A 27,388-nucleotide genomic window follows, 5' to 3' on the forward strand; every position below is an offset into this window, starting at 1 on the left:
ACAATTAACCGTTTAGCTCCCGTCCCCTCCTCTCATCTCCTGGAAGTGTGGACTGTTGCTCGGTATGGAACTTTGGCTGATGGCAGCGCTCCAATATTTTATTAAAGATCATTCTTCATGTATGAACCAAGACTGTGCTTTTCAGCAAGCCATTCACCCATGACAGGTATCACAACAAAGCACAATCCTAATGTCTCATTCAGCACTTGGCAATGGGAATCTTGTCTGATTCTGTACAGCGATGACTGTGTTCACCAGTGTCGTGTTGGGTGTTCCACTATACAAACGAACCAACACGGTTGTAGATGGTACAACTCTGTTTTATTATTCTTGATAACATCTACTGTATACTTCTGGCTGTGGTTCGTACTTTACCAGTTAACCTGTGGACCCAGCCCTTGCACTATCTTATTGAGGCACTCAGCACATGGTGTATGTCTGAGTGGCGCGCTGTGAGCTCTGTGCTCTGAGCTATCTCCTGGTAGAATGAGCGGGAACTGTGGTATTCTCCGTTTTATAGTGCGTGTGCTCTCACTGGTGATTGGTTGTGATGTTGCGTGTGTGTTGATTGGTCCATCGACCTGTCCATCAGTGTGTGTGTGTGTGTGTGTTTGCACCATGGTATGTTAATATGAATATCATGACAAACGGCATATGTTTGAGGAGCTTAGTAACTGCGTGCTAAAGTCAGACTCTCTGTTGAGGGGACTATTACTGTGAAATACTTTTGGTGCAGGACCCTCAGCTCTGTCCCCAAAGCTAGGTTTTCAAAAGATTCCTCCTCTCTGGAATTCTCACTAGGTTCCTCCTCGCCCCTCCCTGCTGCGCCGTCCCACTGTGTGTGTGTGTGTGTGTGTGTGTGTGTGTGTGTGTGTGTTGGGTTTCAGTGTGCCAGGCCACAGTGTGAGAAGTGGGTGCGTTGTGGCGCGTGCTTGGAATTCCATCCATCAACTCTCCTTAAAGTGCTTGGGTTCTGAAGTGGGTAGATGAGATTCAGAGAATAGAATTTGGGATTTTAAGGACAGGGCCAGGGAAGAGGCGGGGTTGGGTGCAATCGTCGTGGTAGAATTTGATTTACACCACACTGAGTAACAGGTGACCTAACAAGGCGAAAACACTCAGGAAAATGAATATTTGCTATTGCATTGATGGTCTCTCTGACTAGCAGCATGTTCCCACCTGAATGTCAACTTTCTCAGGGAGCTGCTGCTCCCAGCAGAGAAGCTCACAGCTGAGGGTGAGAGGAGCAGAATAAAAATATAACTTTAGAAGCTGGGCAATATCAAGTTGCTGGGTGAGGGAAAATTAGGAGGTGGGAGGGCTTGTTTATTAAGGGTGGGAGTTGATGGTAATGCATCATTATCCTCCTCATTCCTTAAAGATAAATAGCCTGCAAAAAAAAGGAAGATAGAGAGAAAACTACCAATGCTTTGCCACTGTTTAATTAATGAAAAGGGTCAGTTTCAGGGGTGTGGAGTGACTGACCTTGCAACCCATGATCAGTGTTCAAATCCAGACCAAACTGCTGAAGTGGAGGACTTTGTGCTGACTAAATGAATCATTGAGCTAGGGCAACTTCAGCCTGAATGCTGTTAGGTGTCGACACTGGGAAGAAGTCCCAGATTCACTATCAATTAATAACTCAATCAGCGACACGGGTGCAATAGACAGAACTGAATGGTGCTTTGCAAATCCTTTTTTTGTCCATGGACCACTCGGGCAGGGCAAATGATCCCACAGACCACTTACCGGTGCTACCCCATCTGCTTTCTCACCTCTGCCAACAAAAACTCTTCAGAGTTAACAGGAAATATAAGTATTTTGCTACTTTTTCGCTACAGACTTAATAAATTTTATGTGCATTTTTAAATTAAATATCGTAAGTAAATTATTAATTTGTGCCAGAAACAAGCATTTTCATATTATAAGCTTTAATGCTACGGGAGGTCACGTTTATGTGAAACATCAAATATGTTTTAAAATAATCACAATATTCTTCTGAGAAACTGATTCTTCTATAGTAATTAAACAATATCTACAATTACTTAAACCGTGCTCATAGACCTACATTGTGCTTGAAGACCATGCACGCAGGAGGTGGTCTGGCTGTATAATGTCAGATGAGTGGTGGGAATGAGGGATTTGGCTGTTACTCCTGTGCCGTGGTATTGCACATTAGTGACTTGCCTTGTAGACCAACCTATGGGCCACGCTTTGAGAGCCACTGGAGTTGAGAGGGCTTCACTCCATTCAATGAAGGGGACTGCGAGATGCTGAAAGGTTGGCAAGAACTTCCTTGGCTTGATAAATGTTTGGGATCAAATTCAGGGCAACTATGGAGAGGGAAGCAGCGAAACAGGAAGAAGCGAGCTCATTGGGAGCTGCAAGTAACTGTGGTCTAGTTCCTGCAAAGGCTGTAATTTTGTGGAGTGTGGCAAAACATAAACTAATTGGGCATGATGAGAAACTAAAGGATTATCTTTTCTTTAGTTTATTTGCCTACTAGATAATGTTTAGTCAATGTTGATTTTATTTTATAGTCAAAGTTTTAACTTGAAATCTTGCCATGGGATTCCTTTAAAGTGGGTCACTGTGAATTCAAATTTATTTTTAAAAGTTAGCAGTCTCGTTAGGGAATAGGTCCAAAAATTTCTTGCTCATTTCACTGAGTTGGGTTGTAACTCGCAAATAGCTATCTAACATAGCATTAAAATATTCTCTCAAAATGTTGCTGATCACAAAAGGCAACTACAATTTAGATTAAGTCAGCAGCAAATAGCAGTGTAAAGAAGACTTGTATTCAACTCAAAACATTATCCCCATTCCTCTCTCCACTGACGCTGTCAAGCGTACTGGGTAGTGTTTCCAGCATTTTGTTTTAATTCAGTGAAAACAAAGTAGTGAAAGCAAGGGGTTCACTGGGCCAACAACTCTGCAGCAGAGCAGCTGCGTCTTGCCATTTTATTATTATTATTACGGTGACGGTGTCTTTGCCGCTAGATAGGGATAGTGACCGCACAAATCAGCGCGGACCAGCAGAGTATAGTTTGGTGTCTCTGATCACATGACCAGCATCCACCAACCATCACACAAGTGTCCAGGAGATGCATCAATTCCTGGAGTCTCTCAGACAATGGCAAGACGGTTGACGACCCTAACCCCAGCCTTCAGTGTAGGCGACCAAGATGTTCGTTTACAGCAAGGCTGAAATTGCCTGAGAGCCAGGTGTCATAGTTCAGCAATAGAACACTGTACCTGTGACAAAGGGTAGTGCCACCCCTCACCCTTCAGTGTGTAACTGTTGTGGCAGCATATAGTTGTAGTAATGTGGGTTGGGCAGTTGACACGGTAACAGGAGCACCAGCCAGCGTAGTAATAATGCAATTGTTAGAGGGTATTCATGAAGGCCCCGCTTTCTCAACCTTTCCCCTCGCCTGAAATGTGGTGATCCTCAGGTAAAATCACCACCAGTCAGCTCTCCCTCAAAGGGGAAAGCAGCCTATGGTCATCTGGAACTATGGCGACTTTTACCTTCAATGCAATAGTAAATATTCATTCTCCTGAGTGTTTTCGCCTTGTTAGGTCACCTGTTACTCAGTGTGGTGTAAATCAAATTCTACCACGAAGTTCGCACCCAACCCCGCCTCCTCCCTGTCACTGTCCTTAAAATCCCAAATTCTATTCTCTAAATCTCATCTACCCACTTCAGAACCCAAACACTTTAAGGAGAGTTGATGGAGGGAATTCCAAACACGTGCCACAACGCGCCCTCCCCTCACACTGTGGCCTGGCACATTGATTTGGAGATGGTCTTGCGTGTAAAAGAGTGTTTGTTTTTATTTTCCCCACTCACAGGTTGGTAGTCCCCTTCATTACCTGCCACTTACAATTCCTGGTCTTAACTGAACAAAGCTCACCTCGGCCAGGGCAACAGTGGGAAACTCCAGTTAGCTACAGTGTCCCTGCCCTTGAGGGAGGTAGAGATGGCCTGCCAGTATATATTAGCCAATACAGCTGAGTAAATATCACATCAAGGGCAGCTGCAATGCTTTACATAGTCAAATATCCTATTGACAATCGCAGGCCAGCCACTTGACCTGTGTGGCCTCTGTTAGAGCGCCCATAGCACCATATCAGAAGAGTTAGGCCTCGGGGGAGAATTTGAACGGGAGAGAGACGATAAAATGGCTTATTTCAAATTATTTAAAGCTGTACATAGACTGGGGAATTCAGCTCGTTGAATCACTAAACTTTTTGCTGCATTTCACATGCCAGCTGGCTTTATCAATACTGCACCTTCTGTTTTTCTTTCAAAGTTCACGCTCTGCCCCTTTTGTTGTTTTGCTGAGTTTGTTTCTTTTACCTGTCAGCCGATATATGTACCAGGGCATAAAATGGAAAACATTGGACATGCACAGCAGGGCAGTGAGGATCTGTGGGGAGGAGACGGGCTGGTGTTTTCATCCTCTGTCAGAGCAATCTGGTTATGCCCGAATCCTTTCTCTCTCCACACAACCCCACTGTTGTATAGTTCCAACCAGCCTTTTATTTTTGTTAAAGTCCACTTCATTTCACCCACTACAGCCACATGAAGATTCAAATTGTGTTAAAGAATTGCAATGTGGGGAAGTGAGTGAAGGAGTCCGATTTTCATTTCATAATACTTAAACTCCCCCTGCACTGCAGCAGGCAAGCAATTCTCAGCGATGTGTGCGCCCCTAACATGACCAACCCAGATGAAGTCCAGGATAAATTCAATGATGATGTTTGCGTAAAGTCATTGTTTAAGCCCTGGGGAGCAATGAGGCTGCTGATTAATGGTAGCAATGCCGGAGTTCACTTTTAACACGGACATCGATTCATGTTCTGGATCCACTGGAGGTTATTGACTTCAGTGAGTGGGTCGCAGGTTAACAACCCACAGAACAGGCTGTTCCTCCTCAGCAGGAGCTGCTTGCGTGGCAGCTGGTGGACTGCGTGGAGCTTGACGTTTACGGGGATTCGGCCTGTCAACAAACTGAATCAGAGATTACCTCTGCCCTTTCAGAAGCCATTCCCATACACCTCTGCTGGTATTACTTTCTCCTTTGAGCCACAGGGTTCAAAATCTAGGCTGGTGCTTCGGTGCAGCACTGAGCAAGCGCTGCAGTGTCTGAGGTGGTCTTTATGATGTGACTTTAAATCGAGGTCCTGCCTTCGTGGATGGATGTAAAAGATTCTGTGGCAATATTCGAAGAAGAGCAAGAGGGGATGTCCCCAATGTCCTGGTCAATATTTATCCTGTAATAGACATCACTTAAACTCAGATTAACTGATGACTACATTTGTTTGTTGGCCCTTCCTGTGCACAAAATGGCTGCTACGACCCCCTATTCAACAGTGACTACATGTCTAAACTACTTAATCGCCTGTATCAGTTGCAAACGATGTTGTAGAAAAGCAAGTTATGTTCTTATACTTCAGGATGCTGGGCTTGGCCCTGGCTGATGTTCAAAGCTATCTTTAGTCACTGTTTACAGAGGCCGATCTGGTACTTTAATCTGCGTCCCTCCCCATTCCACATTGCAGTTTGAAAGTATTAAAGGTTTAATTTTGCTATTTCTGCAGCAGCATCCCAAGTCCAGGACGAGGAAGAAAACTCAGTCCCTTGTTTTCACCCCTCGCCCCTCCTCCTCTTTCTCTAACTTCCTCTATCCCTACAAGGCTGGGAAATATCTGCATGGCTTCAGTTCTGGCTCTCGTACATCCCTGATTTTTAACTATTTTGACATTGATGGTGTATTTTCAACTGCCTTGGCCCTCCAGTCTGGCATTCTCCCTGTCTCTCTCCTTGTAACCGATCTCTTTGGTCAAGCTTTTGGGCTGTTTTAAAATATCGCCTTCTGTGCCTCAATGTCAGAAATGTTTTTATTGATGTCACTCTTCTTGGGCACCTTGTGACATTTTTCTATATTGAATGCATTGTACACATTCAGCAGTTATTGTCCACTTTTATACTCTAACACTCCCACTATATCTACCTGCCTTGTACCCACGGTTCCAGATGACATGACTCCAAACGCAAAACGTTTAGTGCAATAATTTCCCCTACATTTATTTGTCACTAATTTGACTTGATGTTCTTGGCCCATTAATCTGCGTTGTCCCCATCTGCCTATACCATTTAATATTTTATATTCTCAGTGAGCTAGGAGCAGTGGCGGTTTTAGTGCATTGTCTAGCACCCACTTATAATCGTTAATTCTAACCATGATCATGTTTTCCATTGCTCTGTATGATATAACGGCACTCGTTCCTCAAGGCCCTCCTCGCAACTGCAATGGTCCATTCAGCATCAAAACAACTGGCATTGACAAAAACAAAATAACCATTGTGCACTGAACCAAATAACCAAAGTGTGATGGAGTGGTGGCTGGAATACTGTGAGAAAGCAGAACATTACTCAACATTGTCTTCTGAATCCTTTCAAGCATGTCTCAACCTTTCAGTTATGTCCTCATCTTTTTCCTCTCCCACGCCTGTCAACTCATTCTTTAGCTCATTCAGAGACTCTATAGGTGTTTCACAAAAACCTCCTTGCAACCTTTTCTTGTAGCAGCCATACTCTGTCTGAGGGGATGGGCATGAATTGTCTTCAAATCGTGTTTTGAAAGATATTTTGATAGATAATTGGCAAATAAATAATCTGTAGTTTTTTTTTAAAACATACAGTGCAGAAGGAGGCCATTTGGCCCATCCAGTCTGCACCACCCACTTAAGCCCTCACTTCCACCCTATCCCCGTAACCCAATAATCCCTCCTAACCTTTTTGGTCACTAAGGGCAATTTATCATGGCTAATCCACCTAACCTGCACAGTTTTGGACTGTGGGAGGAAACCGGAGCACCTGGAGGAAACCCACGCAGTCACGGGGAGAACGTGCAGACTCCACGCAGACAGTGACCCAGCAGGGAATCGAACCTGGGACCCTGGCCCTGTGAAGCCACAGTGCTATCTACTTGTGCGGCCGTGCTGTCCTAAATGGTTTGCAATGGTTATACAACCCCTTAAGGAATGAACACCTTACAGGAAAGGTTGGCCAACCATGACTGATGAGAATTTAAAGTTAGTATTGAATTAAAGGAAGAGGCTTTCCAAAAAGTGAATGAGCCTGAACATTGGGGGATTTAAAAATCCACTGAAGGATGAACTAATAAAGAAAGGGAAAATAGGATACAGGACAGCACGGTTGCACATTGGTTAGCATTGCTGCCTCACAGAACCAGCAACCCAGGTTCAAATCCGGCCTTGGATGACTCTGTGGAGCCTGCACGTTCTCCCCATGTCTGTGTGAGTTTCCTCCGGGTGCTCCAGTTTCCTCCCACAGTCCAAAGATGTGCAGGTTGGTGAGGCTACAGGGATAGGACGGAGTGTGGGCAATAGTAGGGTGCTCTTTCAGAGGGTTGGTGCAGACTCGATGGGCTAAACGTCTTCCTTGTGACTAGGGTTTCCATGGATATGGATTCAATGGATCTTGCTTGGTTTGAAGCCTGTGCACCCCATGGAAGTGTCGGGAGGAACCCCATGGCAGTGTTTAAGGTAATCCATTGTTTGTTTTGAAGCATATTAAATATCTCCATGTCTGCAGCATAAAGAGAGTCTAGTGTTCAATATTTATCAGGCCCTACAGTTCCATCCCAAAGACCTGCTGCACTTGTCATGAAGGAACAGGCACTGCCTGTGATTGGCCCACACTGTGAACTCCTATTGGGCCGTTGCGAAGGCACTTCCCCACAGAAAGATAAAGGGAAATAAATCTGCAGGCCTCCAAGCTGTATGAAATGGTTTCATTTTAAATCCGTTCTTTCTCTTGATGGAAGCTGGGTCGATTTGTCTCCAAATAACGTTCCTTTGCTGCAGCAGGGAAATACAAGAGAATCCCTCCTGAACCAGGCTGGACTGTTGGCAAATGAGTAGGAGGTCCGTTCAAGGGCAGAGGTAAAGGTGGGGGTGCGGGGGCTGTCAATGCACCCTGTGGTGCATCACAAGTGCCTCTGATGTTGCCCAAGGTGGCAGTGTTCAGAGAGGCACTGATTAACATTTGTGGCTTTGGCCTGTCATTAACCCTGCCAGTGTATGTTTGTTCAGTACTCTGGGGGATTACTGGGTGATAATTCAGTGGGAACAGTCTACCTGCAGAGTTTTCCGATAAAGCTGTTGTAGAGAAAATGCTAACCGTAGCAGAACTCCTGCTGATGTCCTTGACTGTGTCACTGCCAATGATTGGAGTGGGCAGGGCACTGATCTCTAAGCCGTCTCCTCACATGACTGATAATGTGTGTTTCGACCGAGAGAGTGTAAACAAAGAAGGAAACAAACAGGAAGTGTGGCTCACCAAAAACTGCTGGAGCATCCGACCGTTCCCACTGAGTCTGTGAATGCTGGAAATGATTGAATCCCCCCATCTTACTGGTGTTGTGTGTTTAGTGACTGCGGCTTTATGCTAATGTTTGAGACGCTGCAGCAATTATTTGGAAATGCTTGTGTTTGTTCTCTACTGTCCGCCACACATTGCATTTTACTTCAAAGCTGCACTTGTAAAGTGGGGACAGTTTTAGCTTCCAGTTAACTGCTTCAGCACCAATAGAAATGCAGCCAACACAGACAGACAGTCAGGGATAGGAGGGAAACCCATTCTCCACAGTGTCCAAGATCCCCGAAGGCAGCAGGTCAGGTAGATAAGGTGGCATACGGAATACCTGCCTTTATTAGCAGAGAAATTGAATCTAAGAGCAGGAGGGTTATCTTGGAGCTGTATGAAATGCTGATTAGGCCACAGCTAGAGTACTGAGTGTAGTTCTGGTCACCACACTGTAGGAAGGATGTGATTGCATTGGAGAGGGTGCAGAGGAGATTCACCAGGGTTTTGCCTGGGCTGGAGCATTTCAGCTATGAGGAGAGGCTGGTGTTGTTTTTCTTAGAGCAGAGAAGGCAGAAAGGAGATCTGATTGAGGTGCATAAAATTATGAGGGACATTGATAGGGTAGATAGGAAGGAACATTTCCCCTTGGTAGAGGGGTCAATAACCATAAATTAAAGGTGAGGGACTGGAGGAGAAACCTTTTCACTCAGAAGGTGGTGGGAATCTGGAACTCACTGTCTGAAAGAGTGGTAGAAGTGGGAACCCGCGGAACACTTAAGATTTAGATGAGTATTTGAAATGCAAGACTATGAACCAAGTGCTGGAAAATGGGATTGGAATAAATCAGTGCTTGATGACCAGCACAGACATGATGGGCCAAAAGGCCTTTTTGTGCTGTAAAACTTTATTGTTTCTGTAGAGCCACCACCTTCCTTTTTCTTTCATCTCTTCCGAATAACTAGATTATTGCAGCCATTTTGCATTGGCTCTTTCTGAATTGCCACGCTGCTCGCTTTTGGTTGTCCCTTCACTTGATACCAGCTGCTAGGCAACCTCGCTGAGGCACGATCAATTGAACAAAGACTAGAGTTGGATACAACTGAGGCTTTATTGCTCTAAGATGTGTGGCCTCCCACAGCAGCTGGCGAAATGGCTGCTGAATGGAGGACACGCATATTTATACTCCGCCTACTGGGCGGAGCCAGCAGGCAGGGACTACCGGCGAACCTGTAGTACAGGTCTACCTTCACCTAATACAGGTGCAGCAGTGGTTTACCACATTCACCCCCTGTTAAAATTGAGCCCGTCGGGGGTGGTGGAGAACTATATACAGCAATGAATTTATATTTACAGTATTTGATCAGAAAAAAACATCTTTTGAAGTCCGGTGCCAGTTAGAGATTTAACCGATCTGGTGCCTTGATGTTCCGCTGGGAGCGACGTAGCGGTGGTGGCAATGTCGATGCTGGCCTGATGTTTGGTGACTCCGGGAGCGTGCCGAAATCCTCTTCATCCTCGGGCGTGGGCAGGGGAAGGACGGATGGTCCTGGTGGGGTTAATGCTGGGAGCGCCGGGGGAGGGGAGGGTGGCGCCGGGCCAGAGAGGTGTGTGTGTGTGTGTGTGTGTGTGTGGAACCTGCTGGTGCCAGGTCCCTGAGGGAGACAGTATCTTGGCGGCTGTCGGGGTACGCCACGTAGGCATACTGGGGGTTGGGATGGAGCAATTGCACCCTTTCCACCAAGGGGTCCGCCTTGTGGAGGCGGACATGCCTACGGAGCAGGACTGGTCCTGGAGCTGCGAGCCAAATAGGGAGCGACACCCCGGATGTGGACTTCCTGGGGAAGGCAAAAACACGTTCATGGGGTGTGTTAGTAGCGGTGCACAGCAGTGACCGAATGGAGTGGAGTGCATCAGGGAGGACCTCCTGCCAGCGAGAGGCTGGGAGGTTCCTGGACCGTAGGGCCAGTTGGACGGCCCTCCATACCATCCCGTTCTCCCTCTCTACCTGCCCGTTTCCCCGGGGGTTATAGCTGGTCGTCCTGCTGGAGGCGATACCCCTGCTGAGCAGGAACTGATACAGCTCATCGCTCATGAATGAGGATGCCCTGTCACTGTGGATATAGGCGGGGAAACCGAACAGAGCGAAGATAGTGTTTAGGGCATTGATGACAGTGGCAGACGTCATGTCGCGGCATGGGATGGCGAAGGGGAACCTGGAGTACTCATCGACCACTGAGAATATACGTGTTTCGGTCGGTGGAGGTGAGGGCCCTTTGAAATCCACACTGAGGCGTTCAAAGGGGCGGGAGGCCTTCACCAGGCGCGCACGGTCCGGCCGGTAGAAGTGCGGCTTGCACTCCGCACAGACCTGGCAGTCCCTGGTGATTGCCCTGACTTCCTCGACGGAGTAGGGCAGGTTGCAGGCCTTTATGAAATGGTACAACCGTGTGACTCCCGGGTGACAAAGTCCGGAGTCGGTCTACTTGTGCGCTGGCACATGTACCTCGGGATAGGGCGTCTGGGGCTCGTTAAGTTTGCCAGGGCGATACAAAATCTTGTATTTATAGGTGGAGAACTCGATCCTCCACCACAAGATTTTAGCGTTTTTGATCTTGCCCCGCTGTGTGTTGTTGAACATGAAGGCTACCGACCGTTGGTCAGTGAGGAGAGTGAATCTCCTGCCGGCCAGATAATGCCTCCAATGCCGCACAGCTTCAACGATAGCTTGGGCTTCTTTTTCGACGGCTGAGTGCCGAATTTCGGAGGCATGAAGGGTGTGGGAAAAGAATGCCACGGGTCTGCCTGCCTGATTGAAGGTGGCGGCTAGGGCGACGTCCGATGCGTCGCTCTCTACTTGAAAAAGCAGTGTCTCGTCTACTGCGTGCATCCCAGCCTTGGCGATATCGGCTCTGATACATCGGCCTCGGCCATCAGGGGAAAATGGGTGGACTGAATGAGTGGGCGGGCCTTGTCTGAATAGTTTGGGACCCACTGGGCGTAGTACGAGAAGAACCCCAGGCAGCGTTTGAGGGCCTTGGGGCAGTGGGGGAGGGGAAGCTCCATGAGGGGGCGCATGCAGTCGGAATCGGGCCCCAGAACTCTGATCCGGACCACATAGCCGAGTATGGCTAAGCAGGTCCTGCTAAACACGCACTTTTCCTTCTTGTCGGTGAGGTTGAGGAGGGTGGCGGTGTGGAGAAATTTGGCACGGTTGGCATCGTGGTCCTGCTGATCATGGCCATAGATGGTGACGTTGTCTTGGTACGGGAAGGTGGCCCGCAAACTGTACTGGTCGACCATTCGGTCCATCTCCCTTTGGAAGACCGAGACCCCGTTAGTGACGCCGAAGGGAACCCTAAGGAAGTGATAGAGACGACCGTCCGCCTCAAAAGCAGTGTATGGACGGTCTGATTTACGAATGGGGAGCTGGTGGTAGGCGGATTTGAGGTCTACAGTTGAGAAGACCCGGTACTGTGCAATCTGATTGACCATATCAGTTATGCATGGGAGGGGGTACACGTCGAGCTGCGTGTACCGATTGATGGTCTGGCTGTAGTCCACGACCATTCTGTGTTTCTCCCCAGTTTTAACGACTACCACTTGGGCTCTCCAGGGGCTGTTGCTGGCCTTGATAATGCCCTCCCGAAGCAGCTGCTGGACCTCTGACCTGATGAAGGTCCTGTCCTGGGTGCTGTACCGTCTGCTCCCGGTGGCGACGGGTTTGCAATCCTTTAGGGTCGCGAAGCCGCACACAGTGAGGGAATGTAGGGGCTCACCGAATTTGAGGGTTACGCTCTGGAGGTTACACTGGAAGTCCAGGCCGAGTAGTAGGTCAGCGGAGAGGTTAGGATGACATAGAGGCGGAAGCCGCTGAACTTTACGCCCTGGACCGTTAGTATGACCGTGCAGAATCCCCGGATCGCGACGGAATGGGATCCGGACGCCAGGGAAATTCTTTGGTTGGTGGGGTGTACCGCGAGGGAGCAGCGCCTTACCGTATCCGGGTGTATGAAGCTTTCGGTGCTCCCGGAGTCCAGCAGGCCAGAGGTTACGTGGCAGTTGATTTTTACACTGGTCGATGCAGTGGCCAGGTTGTGCGGACGAGACTGGTCGATCGTCACTGAGGCGAGTCATGGTCGGTCATCCCTGACGTCGGATGATGGGGAGCCTGGGGGGGCCCAGGTCCTGGAATGCTGTCGGTGTCCATGTCCCGTGGGGGAGACAAGATGGCGGCACCTGAAGATCCTGCGGGGAACAAAATGGCGGCGCCCATGGGCTGCATGTTGCGGAGGTTGGACAAGATGGCGGTGTCCATGGGCCGCACGTGGACTGAGGGGGAGAAGATGGCGGCGCCCACTGGCCGCGCGTGGCCCCGGGAGGTGAAGATGGCGGCGCCCACTGGCCGCACGTGGTCCGGGAGGTGAAGATGGCGGCGCCCACTGGCCGCACGTGGTCCGGGAGGTGAAGATGGCGGTGCCCACTGGCCGCGTGTGGTCCAGGGAGATGAAGATGGCGCCGCCCATTGTGTGTAGGCTAGGGGGGTGGGGACAATAGCGGCGACTACGCGGGTCTGGCACACCGTGGCGAAGTGCCCCTTTTTGCCGCAAGCCTTGCAAAGGACAGCGCGGGACGGGCAGCGTTGGCGAGGGTGCTTCTGCTGACCGCAGAAGTAACATCGGGGACTCCCGGGGTGCGCGGGCTGGCGTTTGGCGCAGGCATACTGGCTGGGTAAGGCCCCCGCTGGGGCGGCCGTCTGTGGGGTCCACGAGGGGTAGGAGGGGTGGGCCGTGCGGCTGGTGGGGTAGGCCTGAATGTTACATGAGGCAACCATCATGGAGAGCGCTAGCTTCTTTGATTCAGCTAGGTCAAGCGTGGCCCCTTCTAACAGTCTTTGGCATATGAGGTCCGACCCAATCCCCGTTACGAACGCGTCCCGCGTAAGAAGGTTGGAATGTTCGGTGGCCGTAACGGCCTGACAGTCACAGTCCCGGACGAGTGGGATTAGGGCCCGCCAGAAGTTTTCTATGGACTCACCTGGGAGTTGAGAGCAAGTGGCGAGTACGTGCCTGGCGAAGAGTGTGTTCATTTTCTGTGCGTAGTTTTCTTTGAGAAGCGCCATGGCGTCGGTGTAGTTCGGGGCGTCCTGGATCAGCGGAAACACGTTGGAGTTCAACCTTGAGTACAGGATCTGTATCTTCTGAGCCTCCGGAACAGGGGTGGTCGCTGAGTTGATGTACGCCTCGAAGCAAACCTGCCAGTGATTAAAGTCCTTTTTGGCGTTGCTTGATTTCGGATCCAGCTGCAGGCGATCTGGTTTGATTCGGAGGTCCTTCTTGTAGAAAATCTTAGAGCAATAAATTGAGGCACGATCAATTGAACAAAGACTAGAGTTGGATACAACTGAGGCTTTATTGCTCTAAGATGTGTGGCCTCCCACAGCAGCTGGCGAAATGGCTGCTGAATGGAGGACACACATATTTATACTCCACCTACTGGGCGGAGCCAGCAGGCAGGGACTACCAGCGAACCTGTTGTACAGGTCCTACCTTGCATCACCTAATACAGGTGCAACAGTGGTTTACCACACTCGCTCCATCTATGATAGCAGTAGGTGAGATCATGATACCCATATTCCTTATCACACCTCTTTAAAAACCCTCGCAGACAATGACTTACTTTCAAGAACAGTGCCTCATTGTACTGTTGAAGGTGGCAGCTATTTTAACTCCAAACATTACCCCAGAAACAGCAGAGGAGGGAATGAATGACCAGAGAGTCTGTTTAAGACTAGGATGCTTTGCTCTTTGACCCCCCAGCTGAACAAGTTTTTTGTTTTTTGCATTTTGAATACTGAAGGCAACAGATGCCAGCCAAGACTGGTATCATCTCTGGGATTGGCGTTTGATTCCGACCCAGACATTGGCTCTGACCGTCAATCACCTGGGTTCTCTGAACCCAATTCCTAACTCCAGTAGGATGCTCATGACTGATGATCAGACAATATCGCTCAAGCAAGGTAAATTGTCAGTGTTTTTCTGAGATTTTGGTTTGAGGCACATCGATGGGGGAGTTTACACTGCATCAATTCTAGGGGAGAAATATGGAAGCAATTTCTGCCCTGCACACTCCTCTCGCTCAGTTGACGAGAGCACAATCCTCTCTGACCTGTGGTATAGCTAAGGTGCTGGGAGAGGGAATGTGCCTATTTATTTCAAATATGAAGAAGTGCCCTGCTGGAGTGCACAAGCACCAATGTATTGTCGCTGAGAAACCTTCAAACTTTTAACTCTTGCCTGTGTCTTGACATTTGGATATCACCGGTACAGTAATTAAATTATCCAGCGTGCTACCTTGAATTTTCTGTAAGTATTCTATTGATTATTTAATGCATTTTCATTCCACCTCTGAAACCAAAAACATTAAGTGCCTTAAGCTGAACTTCTTGCACTCGCTCTGGATACTCAGCTATCCTATTTCAAGCCTCTATTTCAGAAGTGTCAGCATTTTAAAGTGAGATGAAGAAGCAGTGGCATGAATGATCATGAGTGGAGCCTTTCTGATGTGTCAATGAGCAGAGGGTTATCGGGTGTCGGTGGATTGCTGATTTGTGGTTACCATCTGATCAGCCATGATCTTATTAAATGGCGGAGCAAGCTCGAGGGGCTGAATGGCCTACTTCTCTGTGTTCTTATAGGAATTGTGAGATGAGGAAAGCCTGAGGTCAATTCACTTTGCCCCCTTTCTCCTTGGTGGTCAAATGAAGCAACAATAATGGAATTATTGAGTAATCACAGCCATCCATCTCTAACAATCAGTTTGTCTGCCAACAGCCCAAACACAGGGTTTAAAAAACCAATGATGGAGGGCTTTGAGAACCATGTGTCCAAAGTCATCTATCCCTTCTAAACTTGTCGCACTTTATGTCTCAAATTACTGCAACCTAAAATGTTATTTTCTGAAAGAAATCTATTTTGAGTGCTGTCTTCATTACCTTATCTTTCCCTTCCTTTCCCAAAGGCTCTGACCGTGATGTGTCATCTCTGGCCACTCCTCATTTGTGAACTTAGACTTGGAAATATTGAGCAGCTATTCTATCATGAGAGGCATCAAAGCTGCATCAAATCTTGACTTTTCTCACAGTCGCAAGTAGGGTCGTGGACAGCAGGCAGTAATGGGAAACCCAGCAGATTCATTTTTGTTGTCTCTTAGCCCAAATACACTGGACTGGGTTTGTAGCAAACTCTGCTGCCTTCAACCCACCAACCCATTCAGATCAGTTTGACTAAGTCAGCACAGCCTGGGATCTTCCTTTTCTGTTTATCGTAGTACTGTATCTGGCAGGGTAGATACTTACTCAGGCTACACTTCTACAAACATACAAACACGCATTGATATCTGGAGTTTTTTGGTTGTAATCTGCTGATGGTACATGTTTTCTCTTGCTTTGCCTTTAATGTGTTGTTACGGACAGGAGGGAGGCATGAAAACTGTACTTCCATCTTTTCACCAACTGTCTTTAAAAATAATGTATTTTGAGCTATTTTTAAAATATCCTGTGGTGTGTTTTCTCAAACTCTCAGTTTGTGTGATCCAATTTACTAATAACTTGCAGCAAACTCGCATTATGCTTGCCTCAGGAGGTTAGTTTATTTCACATCCAAAACCCGTGAGAGGAGTGTTGGACACACACACTGCGTAAGGGTGGGATTTTAAAAAGGAGTTTTACAACAATGGATAGCAATAGTGCCACAACCACAGAATGGACATTAGTTTGCATGAGTCCCAGCATCCGAGAAGTCTAGTCCAGAGAGTGTTTTCTTCAAGGCCGAGTTCAGTCCTGATGAGTTTCCAGTTGGGGAAGACAGCATGAAAATCTGTGAACCGAATGGTGCAAGAGTGCAGTGGGCTCTCTGTCCTCAGACCACTTGGCAGGTGTTGATCAGAGACTTTTAACGTCAAGCAGGGTCCATTGAGTTGAGAGATGGTAGCTGACTGTTTGCTCAGCTGGATGCCTGGAGTCCTCTCCAGTTGATGTTGAAACAGCAATGTGTCTGAGAGACCAAAGATGTAATGTTTAAAGACTGTCCAAAAGGCCAGAGCATTGGGTAATGTGACAAAAGGCTGTTACGGGTTCATTGCAGCTCATGAGACTTTGAAACCCTATTCCTCAGAAGGTGGTGGAAGCAGAGTCTTTGGATATTTTAAGGCAGAGCTAGATAGATTCTTGATAAGCAAGTTGGATGAAAGGTTATCGGGGATAGGTGGGAATGTGGAGTGGAGGTTACAGTCAAACCAGCCAGGATCCTATTGAATGGTAGAAAAGGTTTGATGGGCCGAATGGCCTACTCCTTTTTCCTATGTTCATGTGGTGCCTAAAGACATGCAACTGCCGATTTCTTGCTGTTCATATGATCTCCTGGGAGAGGCAGAAAGAAAAACCTGTCAAAAGAGGAGAAAAGCTTGGAAATTTCCTGTCCCAGGGTCCTCAATCAAACTGAGTTCTAATAGTCACATGGACAATGCTTATGCTAACTATTAAATCAACTTTCCTCTTGTCATGCTTCAGTAGAGAAGTGGATGCTACCAATTTAGTAGAAAAGGAGAAGTGAGTAACAATATTGGAAGTTCTCAAGAGGTTCGGATGGGATGCAAGAGTGGAAATTGTCGAGCTTCTGACCACAATCTTCCAATCCTGACTGGATATGGAGGCGGTACCAGAGGAATGAAGAATTATAAATGTTGCACAACTGTTCGGAAAAAGAGTAGGCGATTCCTGGAAACAACAGGCCTGCCAGCCTAACATTAGAGGTATGGAAATTTGTAGAGGCGACAATTCAAGTCAAGCATAGAATTTCAACAGTGCAGAGGGAAGCCATTCGGCCCATTTGAGTCTGAACCGACCTTCTGATTGAACACCCTACCTTGGCCCACTCCCCTACATTATCCCTGTATCCCAGTAACCCCACCTAACGTTTTGGATACTAAGGGACAATTTAGCATGGCCAATCCATCTAACCTGCACGTCTTTGGACTGTGGGAGGGAACCAGAGCACTCGGAGGAAACCCACGCAGATATGGGGAGAACGTGCAAACTCCAAACAAACAGTCACCCGAGGATGGAATTCAACCTGGGTCCCTGGCGCTGTGAGGCAGCAGTGCTAACCACTGTGCCACCGTGCCGTCCTTTGTGATTCGGGTCAAACATGAGAAGCATTTCGAAAAGCATGGGTTAATGAAAGTCGGCATGGATTTGTTAAAAGGAAATCATGTTTGACAAACATGATTGGGTTGATGAGGCTAGTGCAGTTGATGTGAATATAGAATGTCAAACGGCATTGGACCACATAGTGGGCTTGTCAGCAAATTTAAAGCCACTTGGGACTGAAGGGCCAGCGGCAGCAGGTACACACAACTGGCTAAGGAACAGAAACTACAGAGTTGTGGTGAGGAATTGTTTTTCAGACAGGGAGCGCAAGGGTGATACGATTATATTGCACAGAAAAGACCCATTCAGCCCAACAAGTCTATGCTCCACTCGAGCCTTTCCCATCTTTCCTGCTCTAACTTTATCAATGCAACCCTCTATCCCCTCCTCCCTCAAATGCTTACCTCACTTCTCCTTAAATGCAACTGTACTATTGGCTTCAACCATTCCTTGTAGTAGCAAGTTCCACACTCTCCCACTCTTTTTGGGTAAAGAAGTTTCTCCTGGATTCCGCATTGGATTTATCGGGTTCGAATTTATATTGACGGCCTCTAGTTATGTTCTTCCCCACATGAGGAAACATTCTCTCTTCATCCACTCTATCAGAAGCTTGCATCATTTTAAATATCTCGGTCACCCATCAGGGTTCGTTTTTTTTGCTAGAAAAGAGAGCCAGCCTGTCCATCTTTCTCTGATATGTACACCCACTCATCACTGGTATCATCCTCATAAAACCTCACTATTTAGCGCGAGTACATCCTTTTCTTTTTGATACGGTGACCAGAACTGGACTGTGTGGTCAAACCAGTGTTCAATACAGGTTCAGCATAGTTTCCCTACTTTTAAATTCTATCTCTTTATAAATATAGCCAAGTGTTTGCTTTGCTTTTTTTATGGCCTTGGTACCCAGTGGCACAACTTTGTGATTGGTGCACTTGTACTCTGATATTCATTTTCATTTCATTTTCACTGCTCTTTCTGACATTTTCTTTAATGTATTTTATTACAAATGTATATAAAAAGTTATAACACATAAACAATGCGAGAACCAGGCTTCCCAACAAACGACAATACAAGTTGTACAAATGTTTCCCCTTTTTCAGGCCCCCTCCCCCCCAGCCCCCCCCCCCCCCCCCCCCCCGTCGCGACGAACAACTCTGCTGATATAGGAAACAATGGTGGAAATAGTAACAGACTTACACAAGTATACGGGATCCTTGGCCCTATTCACTGACAAATGAGTGTACAAAAGCAAGGAATCTATGTTAAACCTTTATGAAACACTTGTTCGCACTGGGAGTAATGTCCCCATTTCCAGATATCACACTTTAAGAAGAATGGTAATCCCTTCAAGATGCTGCAAAAGAAATGTACTGGAATGTAACCAGCGATGAGGGACTGCAGTTATGTGGAGAGACTGAATGACTGGGGTGCTTAGCGCAGAGACGGTTAAAAGGAGATTTATAGAGGTCGTCAAAATCATGAAGGGTTTGGTTCAGTAAATAAGGAGAGACATATTGCAGTGAAACAGGTGGGGTGTGAACCAAAGGCGAGAGATTCACCATGAAAGAACCAGAGATGACATGAGGAAATGCAATAAATCTATGACCTAGATTGTGCTGCCTGATAGGGCGGTGAAAACCGATTCAATAGTAACATCTAGAAGAGAATCGATGAAGAATTAAATGGAAAAATTATAGGGCTATGGGGAGCAGGAAGATGAGTTGGATTAATTGGATTGTTCTACCAAAGATCTAGCATAGGCACAGTGGGCCGAGTGGCCTCCCATCTGTGCCGTATCATTCTGAGATTCCAAGATACACTTTCTGTTCCAGCCACAAAGTGGTCCAGCTCTCTTTTAGAAAACACAAGCGTGCAATCTGATCCAGTAGCTTACTGTTCTCTGGAGAGAAAATAAAAAAACACCCAACATCTTGTATAGTATTTATATATACAAACAAGCAAGTGATGTTGAATTGATAGAGGTTTGCTCAGTGTTCAAGTATTCAAGCATATTTTGGGTGGCCTGTTACAGGGAGGAAAGGGTTTGGCAAAGGGTTACTGGAATTATACCAATAAGATGACTTCCATGATGAATGTAGGAATTTCAGATATATTGTATTTTACGTATTTGGTGCAGTAAGGGTTAAAAGCCTGGGATAATGTGTGCATGACTGCTGCAGTAACATTTTTTTAAATCCTGGTTTACAAGACAGCGAGGCTTTTTGGAAGCCAGAGGTGCAATTAAAGCATTGTAAAAGCTTGGGCTCAAGAATTTTAGTTTGGATTGAGAGGGTTCCCTGGGGAGTAGATAGTTGGAGACATTGGGCTGGATTCCCCGTTCCTGAGGCTAAGTGGCGACACCAACGGAGGATCCGTGATGTTTCAAGACAGGAAAAGCAAAACCCTCACCGATTCCGCTACCAGTGAGGGGCTAGCACCGGCGCCACGTGAAATACCCGTGGAACACATGGAAAACAGTTGGAGAATTCCTGGGTCCGTGCTGCGCATGCGCAGGGCTGACCAGCTGCAGCCACGTGTGCGTCTACACTCTCCACACATGCACCAATCGCACCGGAAAAGATAGCGCCGGCTGTACTGGACCATGTACCTGCCCACCCCACAGCCCACTTCCTGGCCACCGTCCACCACTCCCCCCAACCATGGCAGAAGCCCCCCGGCTGGCAGCACGGATCTCGGCTGAGTATGGCGGTGCTGGATACTGTCCGCACGCCCTCTCTCTCTGCAGCCATCACGCCAGGCTCACGACCGCTGAGACCACACGTGGCCCGGGCTGTCGGGAACTCGGCCCATCGGAGGCGGAGCATAACGGGTGGGCCCGCTAATGACATTCCAACGGGGTTGCGACTGTGCGGAGCGTGCGTCTCGCAGATGCCGATTTGGAGGGGGAGGAGCATTGCGACTTGGTGTCAAACCGCCGTCAGGCAACAGAGTCCTGCCCCTGGTGTTTCAGCTTGGTAAGATGGTGTAACTGATGGGAGGAGCTCGAGTACCAGGCATTTTGCAGAAAAGCAGGCAGTGCAGTTTGGAGATGGAAGTCAAATATGAGGGCAGTTCCTGAAGACTTCAGCTAGAGATCCTGCTTTGTTCTGATGTGCTCAGTTCTCTTTCTTTAAAGCAGTTAAAAGTTCTCTCTTTCTCAAAGTGTAGTATCAAGACATCTCTTTGCAACAAGTATTCCTGAGTGTTAACTGTATTTAAAAGTGGATTGGGTACTGAGATGGTTCTGCGTGAAGTAAAGATAGCAGTTTAGATTATTGTGTCACTATATTGATTAGCATTGTTTAAACTATTTTGTGGTGTGATGTGAAAGATATTTGAATATTGTGTTAATAATAAAGTTTGTTAAATATACCATATCCCTATTTTGTGTGAAATCACTCCTTTCCTCATAGTCTTGCAAAATTAAAATAAAATATTGAGGTTTCTGTCCAGTATCCTAGCCACCGTTTGTGTCTGGTCCGGCGTCGTAATAGATCATACTTAAAAAAGAAAATAGTTAGCTAAAAAGAAAACATATAAAAATAACAGCAAAGGAAGGGGATTAAGAGTGTCTCGACTTGAAGAGGTAGCACAGCCACATTGGACTGAAGGGCCACCTTCACTGCTGCATTCTCGTTGACTCTGTAAGTAGTTTCTCAGAACTGGTGTAGCAGAAGTTAGCTACAGTGCATATCCCTGTGTTACCCTATTGGTATGCCACAAACTCCCCGTCAACCCATCTGAACGAAAGCCCAAATTACAGTTAAGGTACTAGGTTTCTTCACACCATTGGAGAGATACTTGTTGCGACTGTGTGAACTGAACTGCCAATGCTAACTTAAAGAAAGCTATCTACTCCCAGCAATGTCTGAACTTTCCCCAGTAGCCCTCATTTAGCCGGAAAATTGGGTTTTTCTTTTAAATTCACTCGGGGCATGGGCGTGGCTGAGGAGGGCGACATTTATTGTCCATCCGTAATTGGCCCTGAGGTGATGAATTGCTGTAGTCCATGTGATTCTCTGACAATGCTGCTGGATGCAAGTTTCAGGATTTTATCCCAGCAATAATGTCTGTTTAATCTCCTCCTGTCTTGCATTGACTGAAATTCTTTTGATTTCCAGGCCCAGTGAGAAGCCCACAACCCCCAACAAGCAAGTCCCTTCAGAAATCGACTATAGTGAACTGCTGCAGCACTTTGAGAAGGTACAGAACAAGCACCTGGAAATCAGGCACCAGCGGACAGGGCGTAATGATCAGCTGGAGAGGAAACACCCACGTGACACAGAGACAGCTTATTGTGGGTGATGGGCCACCAGTCAATGGACATTGTGCGCTCAACTATCTCATTGCCAGCTGTGGGACTGACTGAACTGTGGAGCCCTTTTGGTTGGGCCACCCTACTGCCTTTGCAATGCAGAGTCCTTTACCACTACTCACACTCACAATACGCAGGCTGAGCAATGTTCCTGTGTTAATTGGGTAGAATTTCTAGGCCTGTGGGAACCTCAAAATGGAGTAGTAATCATTGTCCCCCAATGGTCCCCCTCATTCCTCTTTGCACTGATCATTGTTCTGTAATGCCTCCCCTCCATTTATCCCACATACTATTGTATTTGCACTGATCATTGTTCCCTTTAATGCCCCCAAAGGGTAAAGTATTTGAAGGGTAAAGCCTTTGCACTATCACTGCTTACCCAGCTGGTGAGCCACATACACTCATTTATCTGGTCCAGAGAGTGGTTTATTATCTGCTTGTGTACCAACACTTACATGAGTTTCTGGAAAATACTTCTTTCCCTCCTTCCGCCCCCACTTTTACATTGATCCAATTCTGTTCTTTATCTAAAACCATTCTTCCTCTCACAGGAATAATCATTATTCCAGTCAACGCAAATTTGGGCTTTTCGCCAGCAGCCATAGTTTACAATGTTATCCAGTGAACTCAGTCAGTGTGTGTACATTCTTTGTCTCCCTTTCTAATTGCACTGCCATGCACTATTTAAAAGTCAATGGTATCATTGGCAGAGAGTGGGTGTGGACTGACCTCTTGTCAAATGGCCTTCTTCTGGGCACAAGGTTGACTGGTGTGGGCAATGGGGAAAAGGTCTCACTGCTTCAATAGCTGCTTTTCTTGGGTTAAGGCCAAGGCACATTGTAACGCAGTGTAGAGAAAACTTTATCTACGTTCATCGTGATGTACTTTCTCTAGTGTTGTTTGTTTCTGTGCTGGCAATGGACGACACTAAGTCCCGCACTCTGGTGAGCAACAAGATCGCACTGGTGCATCTTCACTGGAAGTGGCAAAGAAAATTATTGTCAATAGATTTCAAATCAGACATATTATTAACCAGAGCAGTGGGAGGTATTCTCAGGTCACACTGGCCTTGGTTGAAGGTTGTTCCCCGATATCCAAAGTGCCATGAGGTTGTATTTAAGTAGATATGGTGACAGGTTTACTAAAATCCGACTGTAAAATCAGGTGCACCAGTTGCCAATTTGGGTACACACCATTGTAATTTGAGGCACAGTTTGAAGGACCTGGATAGAAGATAGGCAAGTACCAAAAAAGGGCTGAATCCTAAAAATCTTCAGAAAGCAATCAAGTAATGGAATAGTAATCATTCTCGTGTGCAGGGATGGGCTACACAAATTGCCTCGCAATTAAAGCGCTCACCTTGGTGACCTGCTTCCCAAACATGACCGTCAAATTCTTTTCATTCACAAGACTGCCGCAAGCAACTTAAATGCATTGAGCTCTTGGTTTTAAACCTTCACTGCATTCAGGTGAGGAATGAGGGAACTGTTGGGGATTGAAATTTTTGCACTATGATAAATCATGTCGGCCCTGCTGCTGATCCTGGGGCTTTGTTGTTTTGCTCAGCCTTTCATTGGCTTCTCGTTTGTTTTTGTTTTGCTGCCTGTCCTTTGACCTGTCATTACTGCCTTTTTATGTCAACATGGGGGTCACAGGATGACCAATGTTAGATGTCGGTCACTGGAGTTGGTAGGCACAAATCTGAAAATCTTGTTTTATCGCCTTTGTTCAAAGTTTCTTATTTAAATGGAGCAAACATTGATACTAATGCGTTAACCAATAAACTGGAGGTAGGCCGGGGCTTGTGGGTTCTATTTACTCAAACTATAGCAAACTTGTGACCTGAGCTGGAGCAGAGTCTGTTTACTAATGAACGAAGGCAAGTGGTCTCCAGAGTGCAGCAGGATTATTTCTCCAGCGTGTGTTTGTGTGGAATGTCAATCCCAGTCACAGCAATATGGGTTCCAAATGTGATTGACAGGAGAATTACCCAGTCAGCTCCATTCTGCCTCTCACTATATTCAGCCTTTTTCAATTTTAAAATAGTGGGCCACATCAGACTGGGAGCAGGAGGAACCTTCTCCTCTACCTGAACCATTGAAGGAGCCACAGTATTAATAACTCCTTCAGGCATGATCAGCATGAACTATTTAATTGCAAAGATTGTAAATTCAAGCGCAAGTTTTTAAATTTGCAATTTTCTTTTTAAAAACCAAGGAGTCCGATGCCTTTTAAGCTCTGCCCTTTCCAGTTTAGAGACCTACTTAACAGTTAATTCACCGAGGCAGAGAAATATTCTAAGCCATTTAACCCCCTCCCGTGAAATAAATAAAAGTGAAATCGACCAGTCTTGTACAAAGCATTGATTCTCAACAAGCTGAGATCCCTTTTCCGTCATCAGAATCAGTTGATCTGGTTGAATTTGTATGTAATTTAGGGTTCTGGTTGATCTGTAAGGCACAGCAGGTTAGACACAGGACCTGCTCGTCAATGCAGCCCATGCCCTTGGGCACTGTGCCACCCTCTGACACTATGCCGCTCTTGGGCACCTGCAGCCCATGTCCACCCTCGGGCACCCAGCACCCACTGAAATCTCCCATGGCTACTTCCATTTCTCTACATGTGTATTTTAAAAACTGAACACTTAAACGATTCACTTTCTTTAAATAAAGGAACGCACTAAAGTTGATTGCCCCAGATCATCACACTGTCCTTTCCTCTCCGCTCCTTCTCTTCCGGACCCCGCTCTCCCATCTCCCCGTAAATCATAGCTCACTGTAGTTCTGTTTTGGGATTAAGGAGAAAGCACCCCTGGCTTCCATGGTGTCCAGGCTCCTCTCACTTCATTCTATTGATAAGGATTCTGCACCTCTTTTTGTGGTGAGGGGGGGAAACAGAAATTAGAATTAATCATTTATATCTATGATAATGGATTTAAGTCTATTTTAAACAAGCATTGTGCCCGTGCAAAATGGATTTTTTTTAATGGGTGCTCTTTTTGTCCAGCACTAGGAATCAGAATTTGTGCATCAGTGGTTAATTCAATTTATTGGTGATGATACATTATGGTGTAAATTGCACTTAATAGATGTTCATGTTGTGAGATACTCAAGTCTATCTCAAATTCCAGTGTTCCCACCTCCACAGATAGTCCTGAACCAATCTTTACTTCACCTGCAGTGTACAGTGAGAGATCTGCATTGTACCCCAGTTATACAGTGGCAGGCCACAGCTGGACCCAGTGTGATGCAATGATCAATACAGTTCAGGTTTGAAAGTGATATCCGATTGTACTGCTGGGTGCTTTCCACAGCACAAGGGTGGACATTCCACACGTTTCCTGTGCCACATTATTGCTTCCAACTTGAAAGATGTTTCATATTCTTTTTAAAAATTTAGATTTCAATTTTAGCCATTCCTTTTCTCAGTCAGATGGGTGATTTTAGATTATTAGCACTGTTTTTTCACACACACACTGAAAGGTACAACGACATTCACTAGCTTTAACCTGCACCTCTCGAAAATGTGCAGTGGCAGGTTCTGTACAATGATGCTGAGTGTCCCAGGTGCACTCTGCTGAGCTGGTTGTACCCCAAGGACGCCATTATCGTTGACATTCTTTGGCTAACTTGTATTATTTTATTCTGATTTTCAGGAATCCAGTCCTGATCAATAATTCTGCTGTGTGGGTATGCCGATTCTGGTGGGGGAGGTGGTTAACTGGATATTGTTTACTCCAATGTGTGGGAAAATAAATAAAAGACTGTGTGCAGTATGTTGTTGGGGCACTCTCTTTTTGTGGCTGAGCTCATTTTTGAGGGATATTTTATCACCTCGCCCACTCATCTCTATCTCAGCAGCTGTATCCCAGACCAGTAACCTGTGCCTGAATTCCCACTCTCTGCTCACCATTGTGATCCACTTCTATCCATCGTTGTCTTACCCTGCCCTTCCTTGTGCTCGGAAGAGTTTTAACAACAAATCTCCAACTCGCATACACACACACAGGGGTTTAGAAAGCATCCCAGCTGGTAGCAGTTCAATAGGTTGCAGCCTTTGCTACTCCTGGTTCCCCTCCGTGTATAGCACTTGAGTTGTGGAATCAGTTATACCAGATCTTCTTACTGGTGGGGATGATGAAGGAAATTCTATCTCAATGCTGCATCAGAAATGACATCTTTAAAAGCTGTTGGGGCTGCATTGGGTCAACAAAAGAAGCAGGTAATGTGTGTTTGTTTACCTCAAACAAAATCACAAAAACTCGGGATTTAATTTGGGAGCCCAAGTCAGTTGGGCAGGGTGGAGTATGATCTTTCTGAAAACCCGAAAGCTTGACCCACCCAGAGTGTCCAGCAGTAACTTGGACACTGGCCACCCACGGTTTGTTTTGGCGAATGGTGAAATTTGAGTACTTGATGCCCAAGCATTGCTGCAGTGTCATTTTATGCCCAAAACCAACATTGCGATCAGAATAACCAAATTGTGAATTTTTTGCAGCGTGCACTATTCCTCCAGTGATACCATCAGCTTGTTGATGGTTCAAACCATTATGGCAGCAGTCAGAAACTGGGAAGAGTAATCGTACATTATGTACTGGCTCCTCCATCGATAAATAGACCACTTGCCTTGGTACTGAGCTATGCTAAATAAGAAGCTCCCAGACCTGGCTCGTTGAGCTGATCTCGGTGGGGGAGGGAAGTGAATCAGAAAAGGGTTCATGCTCCATGTTCGCTACTGAGACTTATCAGGTAAGATATAAGCATGCAAGCACCTGTGTGCTGTGCTAGGACCAGGTTGGGCTGGTTGTGAATGACCAGTGCCCGTCGGAACCAGACCCCAGTTGAAGTCTGTACTATCAGGAGAGTGGACGTGAGAGAATTGCAAGATCATTGTTGGTTGTCAGGGTAACATTTCTTGAGGTAAAGTGATGACAGAGTTAACTGAATTTGTCGCTCATTTGCTACCCAAAGGTTCACTGATAACAGCAAAGAGCGAATGGACTAAAGCAGTTGCACCATCTTTTATTCATGTTTTCCTTGAAATTGTTCCCATTCTGATTAATTATCCTTTGGCAAAATGAAGTGGCTCATTATAAACAACATTATTACCATTTGCTAATTGGGATGTAGGTTTGTGTAACAATCTCTATGTGGGTGTGTGACCGGCCCCTAAATTCCTTTGGTGTGAGGTGAACCTGATACAGAACCCATTGGGTTGAAAATAAATCCCAATGTACTTCAATCATTTTAATATTCCTTTTCTGGGGATTCAGTTATCTGCAAGGCAAGTGATTTGTCAGGAAACAGCATTTTCGGAATTTGCCACCCGTGGCGATGCTCTCCTTAAAGAGCGGGTAACGCAGATGCCAGTTTGGGGATGAGCAAATAGCAATGGGTCAAGGCTTGGTATGGTGATCAAATACTGCAACTGCGACGCATGCTGCAACTGCCCCTTGTTGGCACCG

General features: G+C 46.5%; 1 protein-coding gene across 4 annotated transcripts in view; it reads left to right on the forward strand.

The window, feature by feature from the left end:
• Positions 1 to 25,699, forward strand: part of vac14 (vac14 homolog (S. cerevisiae)) — a 442,569-nt gene extending 416,870 nt beyond the window's left edge. For 2 of the 4 annotated variants that reach the window (XM_072518576.1, XM_072518578.1), the window contains one exon: positions 21,731 to 25,699. In XM_072518576.1, coding sequence (XP_072374677.1) covers positions 21,731 to 21,914 — 184 coding nt within the window. In that variant the 3' untranslated portion in view covers positions 21,915 to 25,699. Of the gene's footprint in view, positions 1 to 7,484; positions 7,579 to 21,730 lie in introns of all 4 variants that reach the window. The other 2 variants (XM_072518577.1, XR_011949565.1) reach the window with 2 other exon arrangements.
• The last annotated feature ends 1,689 nt before the right edge of the window (positions 25,700 to 27,388 follow it).

This window comes from Scyliorhinus torazame, chromosome 10, assembly GCF_047496885.1.
Source record: "Scyliorhinus torazame isolate Kashiwa2021f chromosome 10, sScyTor2.1, whole genome shotgun sequence".
In the NCBI taxonomy this organism is placed as follows: Eukaryota; Metazoa; Chordata; class Chondrichthyes; order Carcharhiniformes; family Scyliorhinidae; genus Scyliorhinus; species Scyliorhinus torazame.